Source organism: Cyanistes caeruleus, chromosome 1 (assembly GCF_971803275.1).
Source record: "Cyanistes caeruleus chromosome 1, bCyaCae1.hap1.1, whole genome shotgun sequence".
In the NCBI taxonomy this organism is placed as follows: domain Eukaryota; kingdom Metazoa; phylum Chordata; class Aves; order Passeriformes; family Paridae; genus Cyanistes; species Cyanistes caeruleus.
This window is the reverse complement of record NC_141701.1, coordinates 81,303,504-81,323,354: the sequence shown is the minus strand read 5'-3', so window position 1 is coordinate 81,323,354 and position 19,851 is coordinate 81,303,504. Positions and strand designations below refer to the sequence as shown.

The 19,851-nt window shown below is 38.3% G+C and overlaps 1 protein-coding gene across 1 annotated transcript in view; it reads left to right on the top strand.

Annotated features, from left to right (window-relative positions):
- The window catches only part of LOC111923877 (uncharacterized), a 164,077-nt gene extending 145,031 nt beyond the window's left edge, over positions 1–19,046 (top strand). The window contains exons 4-6 of the mRNA XM_086894071.1: positions 6,061–6,174; positions 15,616–15,677; positions 16,057–19,046. Coding sequence (XP_086750197.1) covers positions 6,061–6,134 — 74 coding nt within the window. The 3' untranslated portion in view covers positions 6,135–6,174; positions 15,616–15,677; positions 16,057–19,046. The remainder of the gene's footprint in view (positions 1–6,060; positions 6,175–15,615; positions 15,678–16,056) is intronic.
- The last annotated feature ends 805 nt before the right edge of the window (positions 19,047–19,851 follow it).

The window sequence follows — 19,851 nt, the reverse complement described above, 5'->3', positions numbered from 1 at the left end:
TGTTTTGGTGGGGTATTTTGTGTGTGTGTTTGTTAGATAGTTAGTTAGTTATGTAATAAATCTGCTTAAGAAGCAAGATACTTTTCTTTAACTAATAACAGCCAGATGTGTCTAGTTGAAAAGAAAGTCAGCATGTTACTCTTTTATAATTCTTTCAGTTATAAGGAAACCCAGATCAAATACACCTATAGTGTAGCTGCAATGAAAGTGGTATGACTCTACAGAGCACTCCAGACACCAGAATATTTTAAGGCTACAGACATTCATTAGGAGATGTTTGAACAAAGTCTCTGTAAAGCTACAAAACTGATCACACTATAAAACGTGCTTTTGCTAATAAGCAGCACATTCTTCCCAGTGTAAACTCATGACTACATCAGATCATTAAATTCACTGAACAACAAAAGTTGGGTATTTTGTGTAAGAGACGCTTTCGGGGTGCTGGACTGTCTGGGACACGGCAGAGACCTCTATAGTCGAGTGAGATGTTAGTAGTTTATTTCAGGGCGTGGGAGAGAGAGAGAGCCTGCTAGGAGCCAGCAGATAGAGCTCAAAGCAGGCTCGGAGGGAACAATACAAAAGGGAGTAAAATATGAATACATGAGTTCAAGACTTAAGATTGCTAAGAGAGAGAGTAACAGAACAGAAGTGAGAGAGCTGGGGAAAAAGAGGATGAAAGAGAGAAGCAAGAGGAAGCAAGAGTAACAAGAGAAACAAGAACGTAGAAAGAGTGAGGCAAGAGCAAGGAAGAGAGCATAGCAAGAGAGAGAGTTCTCTTTTACAATTACTTATATAATCTATACATTTGAATATTCTATTCCTTTACTAACCAATCTTTCTAAGTATACTAATACAGTAACATTTGTGTGCGACCTATAGAAATCGCTGCTTTTGCATATTTTTAGTTATCTCAGGGTCCTTCAGACCTTTCCTTATAAGACTGGGAAGAGGGGTCTCAGTTTAGTTTTACTGGGGGAAAGAATGTGTTCTGGCATACCAGCCCGGTTTCTTTGAATTATTCAAACCATGCTTTCATTTGTATTTCTTTCTTAGCCTTTCTGACTAAAGAGTCATATTTATAATTTCTTTCTAATCCTACCTTCCCAACAATTTTGTCTAAGAAACTCTGCCTTTAGCAAAGAAACTTGCAGGGGATGGATTTTTTTTTTTTTCTAAAAGCTCTTTCCTTTCAAACTATTTCATTGTGTGAGGGGGTTTCAATTTTTAGCAAACAGCTAAAAAACCCCAAGACCAAAACCAAAACCAGTCAATCCCTATAAGAAAAATAGCTTCTTGTTTTGAATTGATCAGATGCCTCACTGTCAACAACAGAGTCTCAGTCAGACTTTAAGACTATTAGTCTGAATAGTCAGACTACTGAAAGACATTGCATGTCACTGTGATCTGTCAAATGGCATTCTGTGCTGCATTTTCATAATATGCCACTAAGTCAAAAGATGCATTTCTCATAGATACATTTCTAATGTTTTGAATGCAGGGCAAAACCAGCCTTCTGGGCATATTTTACTGGATTCAAGAATGTGCTGTTCACTTATTAGTCTATGCTCATTTAAAGGCTTGAGATGAGCTCCACAATATGCTTTGAGGGATAACGACAGTAATTTTAAATTAAAAAACATTTATTCACTATTTTGTTTCTCTGAACCATAGGCCAATATGCTGGTTCCAAGGCTTTTCCTCAACTCTCTACTGTAATGCCTGTAATAGTAACAGGCAACCAGACCTTGAACAATTCTTACAGCACTGAGTCCATCACACAGTCCTTTAACCCGAAATGGGACATGAAGATCACAGACAGGAGCTGTGCTGGTTTTCAGCTCAATTCTTGACATACCTTCTTGTGCAAACACAAAGTAACATAAGAGGATAGTGGGATTTTTCTTTTCCTCGTGTGTTCTGGCTATGAAGTGAACCTAAACATACTGCCTCGTATATTTTTAATTTATCTGAGTCTATGCAACTACACTTATTTTACCCTCACTGAAAGCTTTCTCTAGGGGAGAAGGGCAGGAGGGAGGGCAGAAGGCAGGCAGGTAGGAAGGCAGGAAGACAGGCAGGCAGGCAGGAAGGCAGGAAGGCAGGAAGTAAGGCAGGCAGGAAGGAAGGCAGGCAGGCAGGAAGGCAGGAAGGCAGGCAGGCAGGCAGGAAGGCAGGCAGGCAGGCAGGAAGGCAGGAAGGCAGGAAGGCAGGAAGGCAGGCAGGAAGGAAGGCAGGAAGGCAGGAAGGCAGGAAGGCAGGAAGGCAGGCAGGAAGGCAGGCAGGAAGGCAGGCAGGAAGGCAGGAAGGAAGGCAGGAAGGAAGGCAGGAAGGCAGGAAGGCAGGAAGGCAGGAAGGAAGGCAGGAAGGAAGGCAGGAAGGAAGGCAGGAAGGAAGGAAGGCAGGAAGGAAGGCAGGAAGGAAGGCAGGAAGGCAGGCAGGAAGGAGGGAAGGCAGGAAGGCAGGAAGGAAGGCAGGAAGGCAGGAAGGCAGGAAGGCAGGAAGGCAGGCAGGAAGGCAGGCAGGAAGGCAGGAAGGAAGGCAGGAAGGCAGGAAGGAAGGAAGGCAGGCAGGAAGGAAGGAAGGCAGGCAGGAAGGAAGGAAGGCAGGAAGGAAGGAAGGAAGGAAGGCAGGAAGGAAGGCAGGAAGGAAGGCAGGAAGGAAGGCAGGAAGGCAGGAAGGAAGGAAGGCAGGAAGGAAGGCAGGAAGGAAGGCAGGAAGGAAGGCAGGAAGGCAGGAAGGCAGGAAGGCAGGAAGGCAGGAAGGCAGGAAGGAAGGAAGGAAGGAAGGAAGGAAGGAAGGAAGGAAGGAAGGAAGGAAGGAAGGAAGGAAGGAAGGAAGGAAGGAAGGAGCTTCCAAGATAAACTGAGATTTTTTTTCCTAAGAATAATATAAAAGGTTCTTACTTATTTCTTAAAGAAAATATGGCAGTCTTAATTATGCTGGCTAATTCATGTAGAGCTGACAAAACTGCTCAGTCCTATAGCAGAACTGCAACTACTGCTATTTTACTTGCTTCTAGTCTGTTGCAAATACTGCCCTATTTCATCTAGCCATGTGCAGTGTATCATTATGTGCAGAAACACTGCTGTTCACAGGCTTCTTTTTCAATACCAGTGTGTTTTCCTTTTTGTGTAACTATAAATTATGTCCTCAGAATGACCATTTACACTTTGATGCATACTAATCAATGTAAACATGTCATTTTATAATTAATTCTGAACTAATTAGCAGTAATTAGATGTGTCTGTCAAAAGTACCAGCAGTAATTTAGAGTATATTACTTGTCAATCAAATATGTTTTAAATAAATTTTGATAGCATTTCTGGCTCCAATTAACAGAACATCAGAAGCTTGCAGCCATTTTCGTGGATGTTATTCTAACATGCAAGGAAGGGGCTATATGCATATTTATGTAAGAATATTTCCAACTGTGTTGCTAATATTATAGCAGTTTCAACTGAGAAAAGTACATCTTAATGTAGCTAAATTGTAAAGAGTTGAACTAGAATTATGATAGCCAGTGAGGGAGACAGAGAAATAAAATACCTTATTAATGCCTAAATCAGATTTAGAAAATAATTTATTTATTTTTTTTTAATACAACTCCTATGATACTATTGATTCCATGATGCACAAGTCAGTACCTAATAGTATCTTAAAATTTCAATTTCTCTAGCTGACATAAAATTTTAGGTGGAAGGAGAGCAATGGAATTATACCTGGCTCAGTCTTTGAAGGATATTTTTCCAACCTGTTATAGATATCGGGCTCAGAATCTGATCCATTCCATGCTGAGGTTAGAGATGAAGCTTCATTAGAATAATGAATAAATGAGAAATACAGCAAGGAATGACTAAGCACGTACAGTTTTTCTAGATTTATACTGGCTGTTTTATGCCTGTGTAGATAGATGCTGTTAGATAATATTCTGACTGCACATCTAAAAATAAAGCACCTCTTCAACAAATAAGTAAACACAATCAACTTTTTCAAAGACAGGAATTCTAAGGAAGTGAATCCTTTCCCAAGGAATGGTAGCAGAATTTTGTGACAGGAGGCCATAGAAACCTTTCTAATCTGAATTGACTCAATGACACTCACCCACCATCCTTTTTCATCAATGTTTGTCAAAATGATGCTGTGAACAAAGAAAACAGATTAAGAAGTGATTCTTGGGCCCAGAACCCATGCTCTAAACAGGATAGAGATGGGATGCATTGGGTCAAATTTAAGATAAAAAACACTACTATTTTATGGATGCACTAGCATTTTCTGCATTGAGCTACACTGCTAAGAATACTTAAGGGTAGAACTGAAAAATAAAAAGAAATACATCTCAAGAGGCATCTTAAATCTCTTGCCATATTGGATTTTTGAAGGGGAAAGTGTGGCCAGCTTTATAGGTAATAGCAGACTTTATGCTCCAGAACAAGGAAATTATTTTGTACCTGAAGGTGCACACTTTTCTGGATGTCTCCTCTCCCACATTCTTCCTAGCATTTTTTATGAAATTATAATGATCTATTTTCTGACCATTAACTCAAAAAGGAACATTAGTTCATTAGACAAATCAGGAAGGAAATAGTCTTTCAGAGAAGACAAAACAGTGACTTGCCAGGTAAACAGATTTTCAAGACTTTTTCCTGAGGTGATACAAAGTGGTATCAATGCAAAATTATGGTGGGGGTTTTTTTTGTTATTTTTTCCTGAAAAAAAAGGGAATCTTTTGGGGTTTTTTCCTGTGTCTGGGGATTCCACAACACTCTAGAGATTTAGAAGAAGTTAAATGCTTCATTAGGCTTACCATAAATCACAAGAGCAAAATAATACACCATCTTCTAATTTCAACAATGACATGAAAGGCCAGTGCTTCTCTTCAGGTATTTCCTATGAGAAATGTCCATTAAAACATTAAATCAGATCTTGAAGGATGACCATGACCTTGGAATATTATTGCTAAAAGCTGCATAGAATCTAGGATAAAGGTATTTCCAGAAGTAAAAAATACTTTTCATCCAAATCTTTAAACATTTCTTTTTAGTGCAGATTCATGCTAGCAGACTGACTCTTTAAAAAGCACATTCTTAAATCCCTTCCTCATTCTTTTTCCAGATTTTGAATGAAACATTTGTTTAAATACTAAGGGAAATTAAAAGAAATGCTTCAGGAAAAAAAAAAAAAAAAAAAAAAGATAAAAGAAAAAAGAAAAAAAAGATAAGTAGTTTCCTATAGCATACAGTCATAAAAAAATAAGTGTATCAACCAGTTGTTTTTTTTACATGTATTTCATGAACTTACCTGATAAGCAGTAATAAGTCCTTAGAAAATAGGTCAATAGAACAATGAGAACAAAAAAGAAGCCAGGACATGTACAGGTTATCATAACATGTTAGGTTTTTCACAGATTTCTTACATACAAAATTCCTGGTTTTCTGAGCTTGCAAAGGATAATATCTTAGGGTTTTAACTTGTATTTACTTAGCATGGAGTTCAAAGAACTTAAAGATGGTGCTCCATAAAAAGATTTTTATTATTTTTCTCCCTTTCCTATATCGGAGGAACATGAATTAACAACACCCAGTACAGAACATTTTAGTTTATTGTCTGACTCTTTCTTCATTTCTTGCTATTGACTAAAGAAAAAATAGTCTGCATCTTCAGTTAAAAATTATAATCCAACTAGCTAATTACCACAGTGCCTACAAGTTTTAAATACAACACCTGAATGTCTAAACAATTGTATCTAGGTGCAATTAAGAGATGAGACACATATCCCATTTGGAAAACATCAATGCTGCTATGGTGGTAATAGCTGTTTTGAAGTAATTGTTTAGTGACTGCATCTCATGGCATTTATTTCATTAAAATTTGAGTATTGCTATATACTATGATACTGATGTTTTTGTCTTAGAAACAATCTAACCCTAGTGGAAAATCTGCTTTTCTCTCTTACTGTGTTAATTTAGGAGAAGAACATGGATCAATCCATCTTCAAATTGTGGGGAGAGGAGTCACTGCCACATTGCTGAGAGTGCACTGATTTTCTTCTTTCATTCTTAGCCCTGTGCTGGAGACTACAGAAAGGAGAAGAAATGTTACTACTGAAAGAACCTCTGCAGACTGTTAGCTGCTGACATGGCCAATGAGAAGAAAATGAATGGTGTGCAGGAAATGGTAACTAATGGCAGCTAAGCATGCCTCCTCGCTCAGACAGTGCTGTGTCAGGGATTGATGAACTGGCTCCTGGAGGGAAGGAACAAATCCACATTGTGGTGCGGGGTGGAGGTAGGGCTCTCTGCAGAGTAAGGTTAGAGCTGGGTTAATTTGGCCTGCCTTGACTGGCAAGTCAGGCTACAGCATGAGCCTAATCCAGCTGTAATGATTTCAGCTCAGGAGCAATCACCTAAAGCTAAGTCAAGGTGTCCCTGCACACTGCAGTGTTCATAGTGTTGCCGTCTTCTCACACAGTCTCAACGTGCTTTTTCTGACTAGAAACACTTAAATTTACAGCTCTGAGCCACAGATCCTTCCCTGTGGATGACAGTGATAAAGACAATATTAGAACTGGGTTTTCCTCCCCACCATACTCTGTTGCATCTTAGTTCCTCTGTTTCTGTTATTTTTCTATTGTGCAATAACATACTGTGTAAGAAAGTGGATTTGGATGAGGGGATCAAGTGAACCTACAATGAATTTTTGTATGACACCAAGTTGTGTGGGAGTGTTAATCTACTTAAATCTTACTAAAGTATAGACAGTTAACTACTTTGAGAACTTCAATCTAATGTGCTAGTGTTAATCTTCTGGATTGTATGAAAGATCTGCAGAGGGATCTGGAAAGGCTGGAGTCATGGGACAAAGTCAATGGCCCCATCTTGGGTTAGGTTCAATAAGGTGAAGTTCCAGATCCTGCATTCAGGTCACAACCACCCCATGCAATGCCACAGGCTGGGGAAAAAGTTCCAGCTGTACAGCTGGAAAGCTGTACAGCAGAAAAAGACCTAGGGGTGCTGGTCAAAAGCTGGCTGAACATAATCCAGCTGTGCCCAGGTGGGCAAGAAAGCCCACTATCCTAGTTTGTGTCAGCAATATTGTGTCCAGCAGAACCAGGGCAGTGAATGTTCTGTACACAGCACCGTTGAGGCCACACCTTGAGTCCTGTGTTCAGTTCTGGGTCCTCCCTGCAGGACAGACATGGAGGTGCTGGAGCATTTCCAGAGAAGGGCAATGGAGCAGGTGAAGGGTCTAGAGGGAAAGTCCTATGAGGAGCAGCTGAGGGAACTGAGTTTACTTAGTCTGGAGGAAAAGAGGCTAGGGGGACACCTTATCACTCTCTACAACTGCCTGAAAGGAGGGTGTAGCCAGGTGGGTATGGCTTCTTCTCACAGGCAGCTAGTGACAAGACAAGAGAAAATGGCCTCAAGCCATGCCAGGGGAGGTTCAGACTGGACATCAGAAAGAATTTCTTCATTGGAAGGGTTATGAAGCACTGGAAGAATCTGCCCAGGGAAGTTGTGTAGTTAAAATTCCTAGTATTCAAGAAATGACAGGACATAGCACTTTTTGCTTTGGTTTAGTTGTAAGGTGGTGCTCAGTCAAAGGTTGAACTCAAAGATACTGGAGGTGTTTTCCAGTTTTAATGTTTCTATGAATCTATCAAAATATTCTAAATAGTATAATCAATGAGTCATTATTTCCTATTAAATGTCTCTAGGGAAGCAGTGATAGCGTTTATACTTTCTGTAATGATAATCTCATGCCAAAGGTCTTCACTGGATCAAGATACAGATTTAGTATTCTATGTAATTATATCCTGCTTAGATTTATGTATGGATCCAAACAAAACTTTTTCAATCTGTCCTTTCCTCAGACAAACTATCAGTCCATACAAAAGCGTTTTTGATTTCCTCTTGTTTCCGAACACCTTCACTCTGAAACAAAGCTAACTAATGTAAAAAGGGGTAGAAAGTGGGTAGCCTTTACTAAATACAAAATTTGCTGTTAGGATGCCTTCTCATGGCTGCAATTTGAATTTTCTTTATTACATATCATATTCTAACAGGTTTATCTTCAATGTACAGAACATTTTGTTTAAGTGCATGGTAAACCACCAAGGAAGTCTAACTTCCTTTGAACTCTTTCTGGAACCAAAAGCTTAAGCCTAATTATAAATTGCTATGCTCTTTATTTCCATTTGAAATTCTCCAACTATTCTAATTAGGCTTCCCCAAAGGTCAGAGAACATTAACAATCTGGGCACAGTCTGGCTTTTTGAAGTGCTTGGAAATCTACTGTTAATGGTATTTGAGGAAACATAAGAGAAAACCAGCTGCCCTGGCAAGGATAGAATAATTAATAATAATAGCTATGTAGTGATGACATATCCAGGTTAATTGCATACTAATTAAAGGCTATAGTAAAGCAAATTACTGTTTGCATTTGAAATAATGGCTTGTGGCCACAGTAACTCATATAAATGTGCTGTATCCTCTTGGCAAGTTCTCAAATGGGAGTGAAATTAATTTGAGGCATGTACACATGATCTAGTTTGAGAAGTCAAAAATTTTGAGAAGCTTTCTGCAGTGAGACAGTGATAGTCATTAATGAAGTAGAATTTGATATGAGTTGAAGTTAAGTTCTGAAAGAGTGAACGAAGAGAGTGGCTGGCAGAGCTGGGAGTCAATCAAAAGATAATTAATGGACAGTGCAGAGTATGAGGAGCTATTCAGCATGAAGAATCAAAACTTTAGTTAGGGGCAAACAGGGAAGGAGCCAGAAGGGGAGTCCTGCAGCGAGCTGTTTCTGGATGTTTAGAGAGGAAATTAAGGAGCTTGTCATTTGGAGGATAACTGACTGAAAACTGACTGAGTCCTTGCCAGATATGAACTGTGTAAGATCTTGGTGCTGTTCAGAAAACTAGTTGGAGGCTTTAGCTTGTGGGTTTTTTTTGTGTGCTGTGAGTGAGATAAAGTGAATGGGATAACAGATTTTCTGAGGAGGAAGAACATCCAATTTTGAATAATCAAAAACTAAATGGAATTTCTCATGTTAATGCAAATGGGGAAATAATAAAGATGTTCAGAAGGACAACATTCAGTCAAGGCACTACCAAGAACGTAGGACTAACCATAGGCTGCCATCCCGGGTTTCTCCTGTGTCTGATTCTTATCACACTTTGCCCACACCCAAACTATACCCCGTCCTTTAATGTGAGGGAGAAAAGAAATATAGAAATGGAGAGAAAAGAACTGGATTCACAACTCATGGGTAGGTTCAAGTATAGCTGAAATTCAAAGAGTTTGGATTTTATACGGTTTTATTTGCAGAATAATTCAATGGAGAAACACAGAAATAAAATGTTTGAAGTAAAATAAATATTTGAAATAAAATAAAACAAAATAAAATAGCAAAGAAATGGTGACCTGGTTAAAAAAAAATAAAGATACTATAAAATAAGACTCCTTGTGCTCAGTTTTAGCCAGCAGGCTCTCTGACAGGTTTCAAGGACCAAATGTCTCCCCCAGAACTGTGCTAGAATGCATAGTCATGTAGTTTTCTGTTGTAATTAAAGCAGGACTGAGTATTCTCTCTACAATAGCAAAGGATTTCAGGCAGGATTTTCCTGGAATGCCTTATCCTGGAAAAGATACCAATATTTCATTGTGGATACAGATGGAATGAGAAGCAGTTAACTCCTTCCTTTTGCCAACCCTAAGATACTAACTTGCTTTCTTTTGTACATAATGTCAACTCTTAGAGATAACATATATATATGGGTTTTAATATTAACCAAAAATAATCTGTATATTGACTATTTTCTTACATGCATTTTTTTATTTGCTTGAATGAATATAATAAAACCATTTAAAATTATTCTTTGCTACACTGGAATAAGCAAAGTAATACCCAGTTGATTAAGAAGTTGTGAATATTTTATTTAAAACATTGCCTAGAAAAATAATTTTGGCTAGTTTTCCAAATTTCTATTAATGAGCAAAATACTTAATCCAAACCAAGTTTTGTGAGGATGCTCCATTAATCCTGTTTTTAAAACTCAAACTAATGTAACATTTAAGTACAAAAATGTTTTTACTTAGTAATAAGAAAAGTAGTGCCTAAATTGGAGCCAATAGCATTTCAGAATATTTGGCCACATAAAGTAGTCTTTAAAAACATTATTTTAGCCAGAAAAATAAATTATATTACCTTATCAATGGGCTAGACCTGCAGCTGATATTAGTAGACATGGTAAATGGACTTTGTCAGTATAGTGGTGATGGATATCATGACTGAAGACTTGATACAAACCAGTTAGCAAAATAATAAATTCATCATGTGTCTTATACAGGTATGTTGTTTTCTCTGTAAAAGTACAGCAATACCTGTAGCTTTTTACACTGTTTCATTATGGCCTTTTTTTCCCAAGATAAAATGAAGTGAATGAAGAATTCTTGCTCTTCCAGTTGAGCTGGTAAAAAGATGCTTTAAAATCATTAATAAGAGGATATTCAGGTTTTTTAGCAGCTTAAGTGAACTCTAAGTAAGGGGTCAGAATTTAAAAAAAGAAAGATGACTTCATCTACTTTGAAATAAATGTGCAAATCTCAGAAAGCTTGAATAGGCAGAAAAAGCTAATGGGGCTGAAACTTTGCAAGACCTGAGATACATAAATGACCTGCAGCCTACAAAGCCACTCATTTTCTAATACACAGGGACAAAAGATTAGGATATAAGTGGCAAGCTTATTTAAGTAGAAGGAAGAAGTATAGTTATGCTGTTCAAGGCCTTTCAGGTATGTTTTTCTGAGGAATATGCTATTCACAAAATGAAAAAAAAAATGGGACAAATGTGAAACCTACTGAGGTAAACGATGATGGATAATCAGTTGTTGCTAACATTAAGAAACTGCTTTTACAAGGCAGGAATTCAAAGAGATCACATCTGAAAGATGCAGAGAAAAATAAATAATAAGAAGAAGAAGAAGAAGAAAAAGAAAAAGAAAAAGAAAAAGAAAAAGAAAAAGAAAAAGAAAAAGAAAAAGAAAAAGAAAAAGAAAAAGAAAAAGAAAAAGAAAAAGAAAAAGAAGAAGAAAAAGAGAAAAAGAAGTAAAGCTCATAGAATATCCTGAGTTGAAAGCAACTTAAAAGGAGCATCAAAGTCCAACTCTGGACCTTGTACACAGGGCAAAACATCATCAATATCCATCTACCCCCCAAACTCTAGAACAGTTAAAAAGGCATATTAAAAGCAATGATTTACAAGTGTGGAGATACCCACACTACCTTCTCCTCCCTCCTTGCTCCCTCAGAGAAAAAAACTTACAGTGCCAGAATCTCAAAAATACTTTAAAGGGCGAGTTTAACAACACAATTTTAATTTTGTCTAACAAACAGACCACTAACCTAAGAGATATCATGGCAGAGCTGTTCATATAGAAAGTGATGCTTGCAAACAAACTAAGTCCTACTCATGGCATTGAAGCAATGATATCTTAATGAGTGACATGAGAGAGGTAGAAGGGCCAACTGTTTTGACTGACAGAGAATTAATATCCTGTTAAATACAGAGAAAATGAGAAATCTAAATTTCTGATGGAAACAAATAGTGAGTATGAAATTGTTAAAATTGTTAAATTCGGGGGAAACAACCCAATAAGTTAATGTCACGAAAGAATATTTTACAGCAAAGGAGATACAAAAGATACCTGGATTTTCCTGAAGACATAGAAAATCTATCAAGACCTTATAAAAACAACCTATCAGCAGAAAGTCATGCCAGAAGTATAAACATTGGTGTTAATTGTGATGTTTGCAAAATGGAATACATGGCAGTTTAATAAATTCACTAATAAATTAACTGGTGACCCATGAGTTTCTTTAGTAAATATAGCAGAACAGAAACATAGGTCAAAATGCAAGTTAGCTTAAAAAGAAAGTAGTAGAACAGCATTTTTGAAAGAGTACAACATTGATAGCACAGGACAGCACCATAGTGTTATTTCCACGGTTCTAAGTCTAAATTCAAGCAGTGTAATCAACACTCAGGACAGGTGCCAATCAGACCACAGTAAGTGTGGGTAAATATTTTCACTACACTGCTTCTCACTGGATTTTTAAAAGGTTGCTCCTCAGCGTGTCACCTGCACAAGGAATATGCCAGGAAAGATAATGTTGCAAGCATATTAACACAACTAATAGGATACCAAGTCACTGATGGCAGATGACATGACAGAATATGTAAAAATTCAGTATAGAGAGTATGACAGCAAATTGAGAGCTCTCCAGGAGAAATAACCACCCACTAGTGGTCTAAAAATCACCTTTTAAAAGTATTCACAAATGTGGTATTTTAATCTTCAAAACAGAATTACACCACAGCAGGGCCATCTTCATCAGATACACCATTTGTAATGACATGCTTTTAATACTTATTCAAGTGGGATTTTTTAGTAGCTAAGGGCTTGTACCTAGAAGTTTGACTGCTTGCATTAGCTTCACTTTATCGAACTACATCAGAAATCTGTGCAAACCTGAAATCAGAGAATACCAAGCCTCACCAGGATATTTAAGATATTTATCCCAGTTCATTAAGGTAACAAAGCATGCCTATGAAACCCCAGGCTGTACCTCAACTAAAACTAATGGACTGCTGTATGGATTTCACTGCCGCTGAAAATAATATTGAGCCTTCTCTTAAGAACTTCTGTTGGACCTGTGCAAAACCTGGGTGCCTGATGCTTTGAATCAGCAGAACAATCCAGGCCAGAGAAAGTATATGAGATAATGTAAGAAACTGAGATAAAAAAAACCCAAAAACATTTTCACTGCTCCTAGTACTGCAATCTAAAATATAGTAAAAATACAATTGCTAATGCTTGTATAATAGATTAAAGAAACTATAATTCTGTTTAAAAGGTTCTTTAAACCTTCACTAAAGGGTATAATGGACTTCCAGCACAGTATGTCAGGCTCCTGCTTCATTGTGCTTTTGAAAGAAAGGTGTAGGTTCTCAGTTTCCTCTCTCTTATTTGGCATATTGTGATTGCTGTTGCAGAATTTGAAGATTTCAATCAATTGCTAACAAGTCCAATCCATGAGTCATATTGGACTACCTGGCTGCACCATCTGCAAAACTGATGCACTTGTCAATCCCATCCAAAATACTGCAAAATACCGAGCTTAACAACAAAAGGATAAAGCCTCTTTAACAGAAAACCTACTCTTGGCTATATTTTACACACTAGATTTTGAATCTGGTACAAGTTTAAAGAAATAAAGAAATTTGATTTAAATTTGGTTATTCCTATTTAATTTCTGTGATGGGCTGGCCACGGCCAGCTACCAGAAACACCATCAGCCACTTTCTCACTCCCCCTCCTCAAAGGACAGGGGTAGAAAATAAGATACAAAGGTCATTGGTAGAGATAAAGACAGGGACTTACCAGTTACCATTACTGACAAAAAAGACACAGACTGGAGAAAGCAAATTTATTATTGTCAGTTGAAATTGAGTTGGATGGTGAGAAACAAAGACAAAACCTAAAATAATTTCCTCCCAATTCCCATTTTCCCAGGTTCAACTTCATCACCTCTGACTCCTCTATTTCCCTTGTAACTGCAGTGCAGAGGGACAAGGCAGGCTACAGTCAGAACATAGAAAGCTCCTTTCTGAGTCCCCTTCTTCCTCATGCTGTTTTCCAGCTGCAGTTTGGACTGCAGTCCTTCAGCATAAGTTTGCTCCAGCGTGGGCTCTCCATGGCTGCAGTTTCCCTCCGGGCACGTCCACCGGCCCGCCCGGGGTCTCTCCCTGGCCGCAGCCCCATCCCTGCCGGCTCTCTGCCGGCCCCGCTCCCGCTCCCGCTGTCCCCCCGGGGCTCGCAGGGCTGTTTGTGGCTCGGTTCCCCTGGCTCAGCCCTGGCTGCCGGGCAGCGTTTTGCCCTCCCTTGGCCAGGCTTTCCCCGGGGCTCTCGCCCGCCCGCCCGTGGCTGAGGGGCTCAGCCGGGCCCAGCCCTGGGGCCAATGCAGCCGCCGGCACCGCCTGGGCTCCTCGGCCCGTACAAGTGCAAATCTGATTTAATTTCTCTATTCAGTTAAGGGATTGAAAAATCATTTCAGCTTCATTTCAGCTACAAGGCTTCACAGAAGGGTTTCCTAGATACTGAGTTTGACTGCCTGTTTCAGAAGATTTTCTTTGAGCTCCTTTGAGCTGATCCAAGGATCAGCTTCGTATGTCGGGCCTGTGGTCCTCTGGAAAGGATGATGGCGATAGATGGAGGTTTTCTTTTTGGGCCTGACACTTCCTGAGCCTCCCACATGTAAATATAATGCCATAATATTTAATCTCCTGTGAGTTCAAAATTCAGCTGGATCAAGATACTAGGCTTTCTCACATACAGCCATTACATGTGGCGTTTGTAAAGCTCTCACAAGGAGTGGGTAGTATTTTCTTCTAAATAAAGCATTTTTCTGAATAAAGAATGATAAGCTCACATCAGAGTTTCCAATCAAGTTCAGACCTCCACATTTAGGTCTATTAATTACAAGTATAAATATCAACAGAGTCGCATTTACTGATTATTTTGTACTGCTGACAAAATCTTGCACTAATAAAGTACCCTTCTGGGCCAATTGACCACTAGTTCTTAGGACAGAAGTAGTTCATGGTTTGATAATAAATAACCTGCTCAGAGTGCAACCTACTTAATTTTCTTTCCTTTCCATACAGTCATGGTTTCAGGCTACAGTTTTCTTTCAAACCACTATTAACAAACTTGACTACCGTCAGTACCTGGATTTTTAGCAACTGCGCACTAAAGAATAATAGCTGAGAAATGTGCAACTATCGCCCTGAGAATCCAGCCTTATGATACTGTTTTTCTTAGTTTCTAGAGACTTTCCCAGGAAAGTAACTATAAACATAGGTGTTTATACATTCCATTAAATATACTTATTTTGATGGACGTTTCTCACAACCAGTGTGGTCGGGAAGGTGGTAACCTAACTATCCAATCCGTGGTCACTGTCAAGAATCTAAATATTGAAGCAACAGAATAAAGACTCTCTCTTCCTTTATCCCATATTGAGCTTGTCTTTGTGAATCATTTTGTGTCTGACAGTGACATGCATCCTTAAATAACAGTGTATAGACAGGTTAGTTTTTAAAGCGTTTCTTTTCATACACTTTTTGGGTACTGTATCTTATGTGCTGTAGTCTACATCTCTGCACAGAATGCTCCTACCCCCTTCAATGGCTCTGTCTGAACCATTTCATAATCTCTTCCTTAGACTCTTCAAGCAGACAGATAGATGTCATTTTCTGATAAAGACCTCCATATATTTCCCAAGGAATTTGTGCCAAACTACTTAGGAACTCAGAATCATAGAGCAAGTACATGTCTTATAAAACTTTGGTCTTTTTGAATATCCATTTATTCCTTGAAACTAACATAGTAGGTTAAAAAACTCTACAAAAAAATTCATATTTTTTTAGTCTGAGTGACAATCTATTTCATAATTCTAAAATTTTTAATCATCAAAAGATGCAATGTGTTTCTTAGTTGTCTATTCTTTGTTTGCTGGTTAATGTCAAGTGATTTTTTTTATTTCTTCTCTACAGGTACTACTGTTACACTCTAAGCTGAGTCTTGCCGAATGACAAGATACTCCAGATACCCAGTTGTCGTTCCGATTGGGAACGACGATAAAGAACGACACGGACCCTCAAGGGAGTCTCAACACGAGAATTCCTCTAGTTTATTGCTTCAGGCCTGTCTTATAGACAGATACGTGGAAAGTACAGAAAGGAAACTCTTATTGGTTAGCAAAGTGCTACATCACCATCATTGGTCAGGGGCACACAACCCCCCTGACTGTCTCCTGCAAGGAGAACAAGAGGACAGACAAACAGCACCTGGTAGTTGTTTTCTGTCTCTGAGGGATTGTTTTGAAATCCTCCTTTGAATTCCCAGGCTACCTTCTCAGGCAGGACTGAGAGGCCATGGGCCTGCAGTTTCTGCAGCTCCCTGCAGCCTGTTCCAAAGCTAGCATCCATACCCAGTTCCTGTATTTTATTAGCTAGGACTCTTCTGACTCATACCTTTGGGACTGAGCTTTTTTCACTTTTCTTATCTGAAAGCAAGTATTGTCAGCATAAAATAGTGACCCAGGCTACAGCTGTTAATATACCAAAATGTCTGCTGTTTGAATTAGAAGCAGCTCCGTATCTTTTAAAGAAATTGCCAATTCATGTAGTAAGCATTGATCTTCAATATTAATATTCCTGTAGATGCTTGCAGAGCAGTGGTAATTGTCTTTTGCCCATTTATTACAAACCCCACACTTCTGTTGAGGAAGAAGGTCAGATGACTAGAGAAATTGTTATCTTTTCTTGGTATTTGAGATGGCAGAAATAAAAGGTATATTTTGGTGTTGTTTTTGGGGAGGAGGGAGTTTAGTGGGTTTTTTTTTAATAGATTTGACCTCTTACAGGATCAATTGGATTTTTTACAATTTCCTCAGTATTTCTAGACCAGAAAAGTCTGGATCAGTTGTTCAAAGGAAATTCTCAAACTTTTTGTTTTGTTTGCTTTTTATTTATTTTTAAGTCTTACATTAAAATCTTTTGTATATCCATACCACAGACCACAGACCATCTTTTTTCTGCAGCTTTGGATATCTCTCCTTTCTTAAAAAATTCATACAGAAAGTTAAGACTGCTCTGGAAATACAGTGTATGTGTTTCAAGGGAAAGACGTATGTTTCGCTTGAATCAGTACCTAAAAGCTGAAGAAAGATCTATGTGGTAGTAGTATTTACAGGGAATTTTTCTTCTTACAGCAATCTTTCTAAAACTTAGCTGGAGTAGACGACTTTGCCAAAGAAAGAAGTTTTGATGAGCGCCTTGAAAATACATAGATAAAATTTGGTATATTGTGAGTACTTGCAAGTCATATAACCTCACTGAATTTGCCACTTAATATCTTCTGTCAGCAACACATCACGACTTCTCTTGCTGACCTGGATTTTTTTGGCATGTCAGACGACAGCTGTATCTTTCTGTATGGCCAATGTGTGAAAGAGTAGCTCATGAGACTGAGCTTTGATGCACTCAGGTACATAAAAATTTTCATAATGGGAGCATTCAATACATTATATGTAGAAATGGAGAAGAAATGGAGAAAGAGCAGCAAAAAATCTGAGTGCACAGATAATATTTTCACATGCACATATGCTATTTTATTGCATGCCTTTAAAAATACCAAAAAACCACCAACAACAAAACCTCTAATACTATAACGCAGTTTTCTCCAGTTATATCTGAGTCCCAGGAGATAAAACTGATTGAACCATCACTTTCTGATCCTCGTAACCCATTTTTACATAACAGATATATCAAAAACCTTGAAAAATTAATGTTTCCTTTCCTAGTTACTTTGATATTCTTTGTATTTTACCTAATACTGTTAGGGCTTTAGATTATCTGCACCATATGGAGTGAACAAACTGCTGAACTTTTGATTAAATAAAAACAGAATGCTACAGCTTCTCTGGACTGCATAAAATGTTGTGTTGGGGGGGAAAGAACCTCCTAAACAAGCAATAGGCAAGGTTTTGTGCAACTGAAATAAAAAATACATTCAGAAATGAGCTCAGATGGAACAGAAATTTCTCTACATAGTATGTTAAAAATATTTGAACATAAAAGATGTAAAATTTCCAGATATACATAAATAGATGTGGCAAACAAAAATATTGTACTTTTATTGTACAAAAAAGTAAGCCTGATTTTGCATTTCATTGGATAGTATGTTGAAACTGTTCTTACTGAGAGAGCTATTAGTGGAATTGTATTAATGTACATTAATTGATGGATAAATAGATCTAACAATCTGTGCTCTTTAAATAGGCGACAAAGCAGTAATTTGGTTTCCTGATCAAGATACAGTAAAATGTCATTTGCTGTGGAAAAATGTTATTTTAATTAAATATTTATCTAGTCATTTTTATGGTGCAGATTTTGGCCCGAAACACAGACTCTTTAATTATCAGAACAGTTTAATGAATATGTAATATTGTCTCAACACATTTTTTACTGTCTGTAAAGGGTATTTTCACCTATATCGTACATATGGAAAGTTAGGTGAGAAAAATTTAATTTGTTGCCTCTGAATTCTTACAATTATAACTAGAACTGTCCTGATCTATTCTTGCCCAGTGTCTGCAGCTCCCCCCACTCTGGCCGTGGCCCAGGACCCCAAGTCAGGTCCAAGGGGCCAGCAGCCCCTGCCTCAACAATGCCACAGTGGGGTTCATCTCCAACTCCCCAGTTCCCTGTCTGGCTCAACCTAGTTTGGGACCTCCAAACTAGGCTGTCATGCAAGACTCTGTCCTGGCCTTGGTCTATCCCAGGGAGGGGCTTGATACCCAGGGCTGGGCCTCCTGCAGAACACCCCAGCTTCCCTGGCCCTGGTGTCACCCACCTGGGAGCCCCTGATGCTCAGGGAGCTGCTGGCCTCCACGTTGCCCTGCCAGGATCCCAGGGTCTAACCACATGCAGGTCAACTCACCATTATGTTTGCCAGCCTCACTGTTCTGTCCTCTCATTTCAGCAATTCCTCACATCAGATACACAATTGTGTTTCACCCCTCACCCTGCCTACATCTCGCTCAAACCAACTGTACTGTACACCTGAAGCTTTTACAAGAAAATGACAAAGAAATGAAAATAAATGTCTTCTTGTCAAATGAGATTCACCACGCCACATGTTCAGTCTATATTTCTTAAGGCAACGCATCTAATTGCTGAGCAGTCAGTAAAGCATTATTTAAGAATTGTCCTAAGTAATTAAATTAGGCTATTCTGGTTTGCTTAAACACACATTAATCTTTCATAGTGACATCAAATTTGCAAACACCTTAGGGAAAAATTCTGTACTAAATCATTTGTAAATGTAATAAACGTTTAACCTGTAAAATAATAGATGAGGTAGAATACTTCAAAGCAGTTCTAGTTTACTTTTTTCCTTGATTAAAGAAAGTGAATCAGAGCTTCTTAGTAATTTCATTGTATCATTCATGCACATAGTATACAGTCTTGTATTTATTTGATTGATTGGAAAAGTATGTGGACAATTTGTATATGCTTTAAATGTAAAGAGTTTTTTAAAAGTTCACATTTTAAAAGTTAAAATTCTTTTTGTGTTGTATCCAGTAAAATGTAGAGAAGCTCCCTTGCTTTCCCTCTCCAATTTAAAACTGGAAATGTTAGAAACTTAATTATTAATGGAATAATTATTATTAGAAACAGTATCTTGATTCTAAGCTATAATGCAAGAAATAATACTTTTTATTGCCATGGTCTAAGACAAAACAGAGATATGATCAGAACTGGAAGGTAATTTGCAATATTGCTTCTAATGTTTATGTTCAGGCCAAGTTAATTTTGCGTGCAGTTTTCTCAGTGCAATGCAGGTGGTGACATTACAAAGTTGCCCAGCAAGTCCCTGCCATGCCTGTTGAAACTTGGCACAGTGGCTGTACAGTGTGTGAGTCTTTTCCTCCAAGCAGATGAACCATGGCCCTTCATAGAGGAATCAGTAGTAGCTGTGACTGCTCCCTCACTGAGTTAGGCACTCTGTGAGCAAGAACATTGAAGTGTACCAGAAACTGAAAATTGTAGGATGAGGCAAGTGGGAATTATATGATATAGAATAGTTTGGGTTGGAAGGAGTCTTAAAAAATCATCTGGTTCCAGCTCCCTCTGCCATGGGTTGGGACATTGTGGGCATCACCATAAATTGAAACCATGTTCACAGTTTTCATGCATTTGGTTTTCTGCAAGCACCCCTATGGA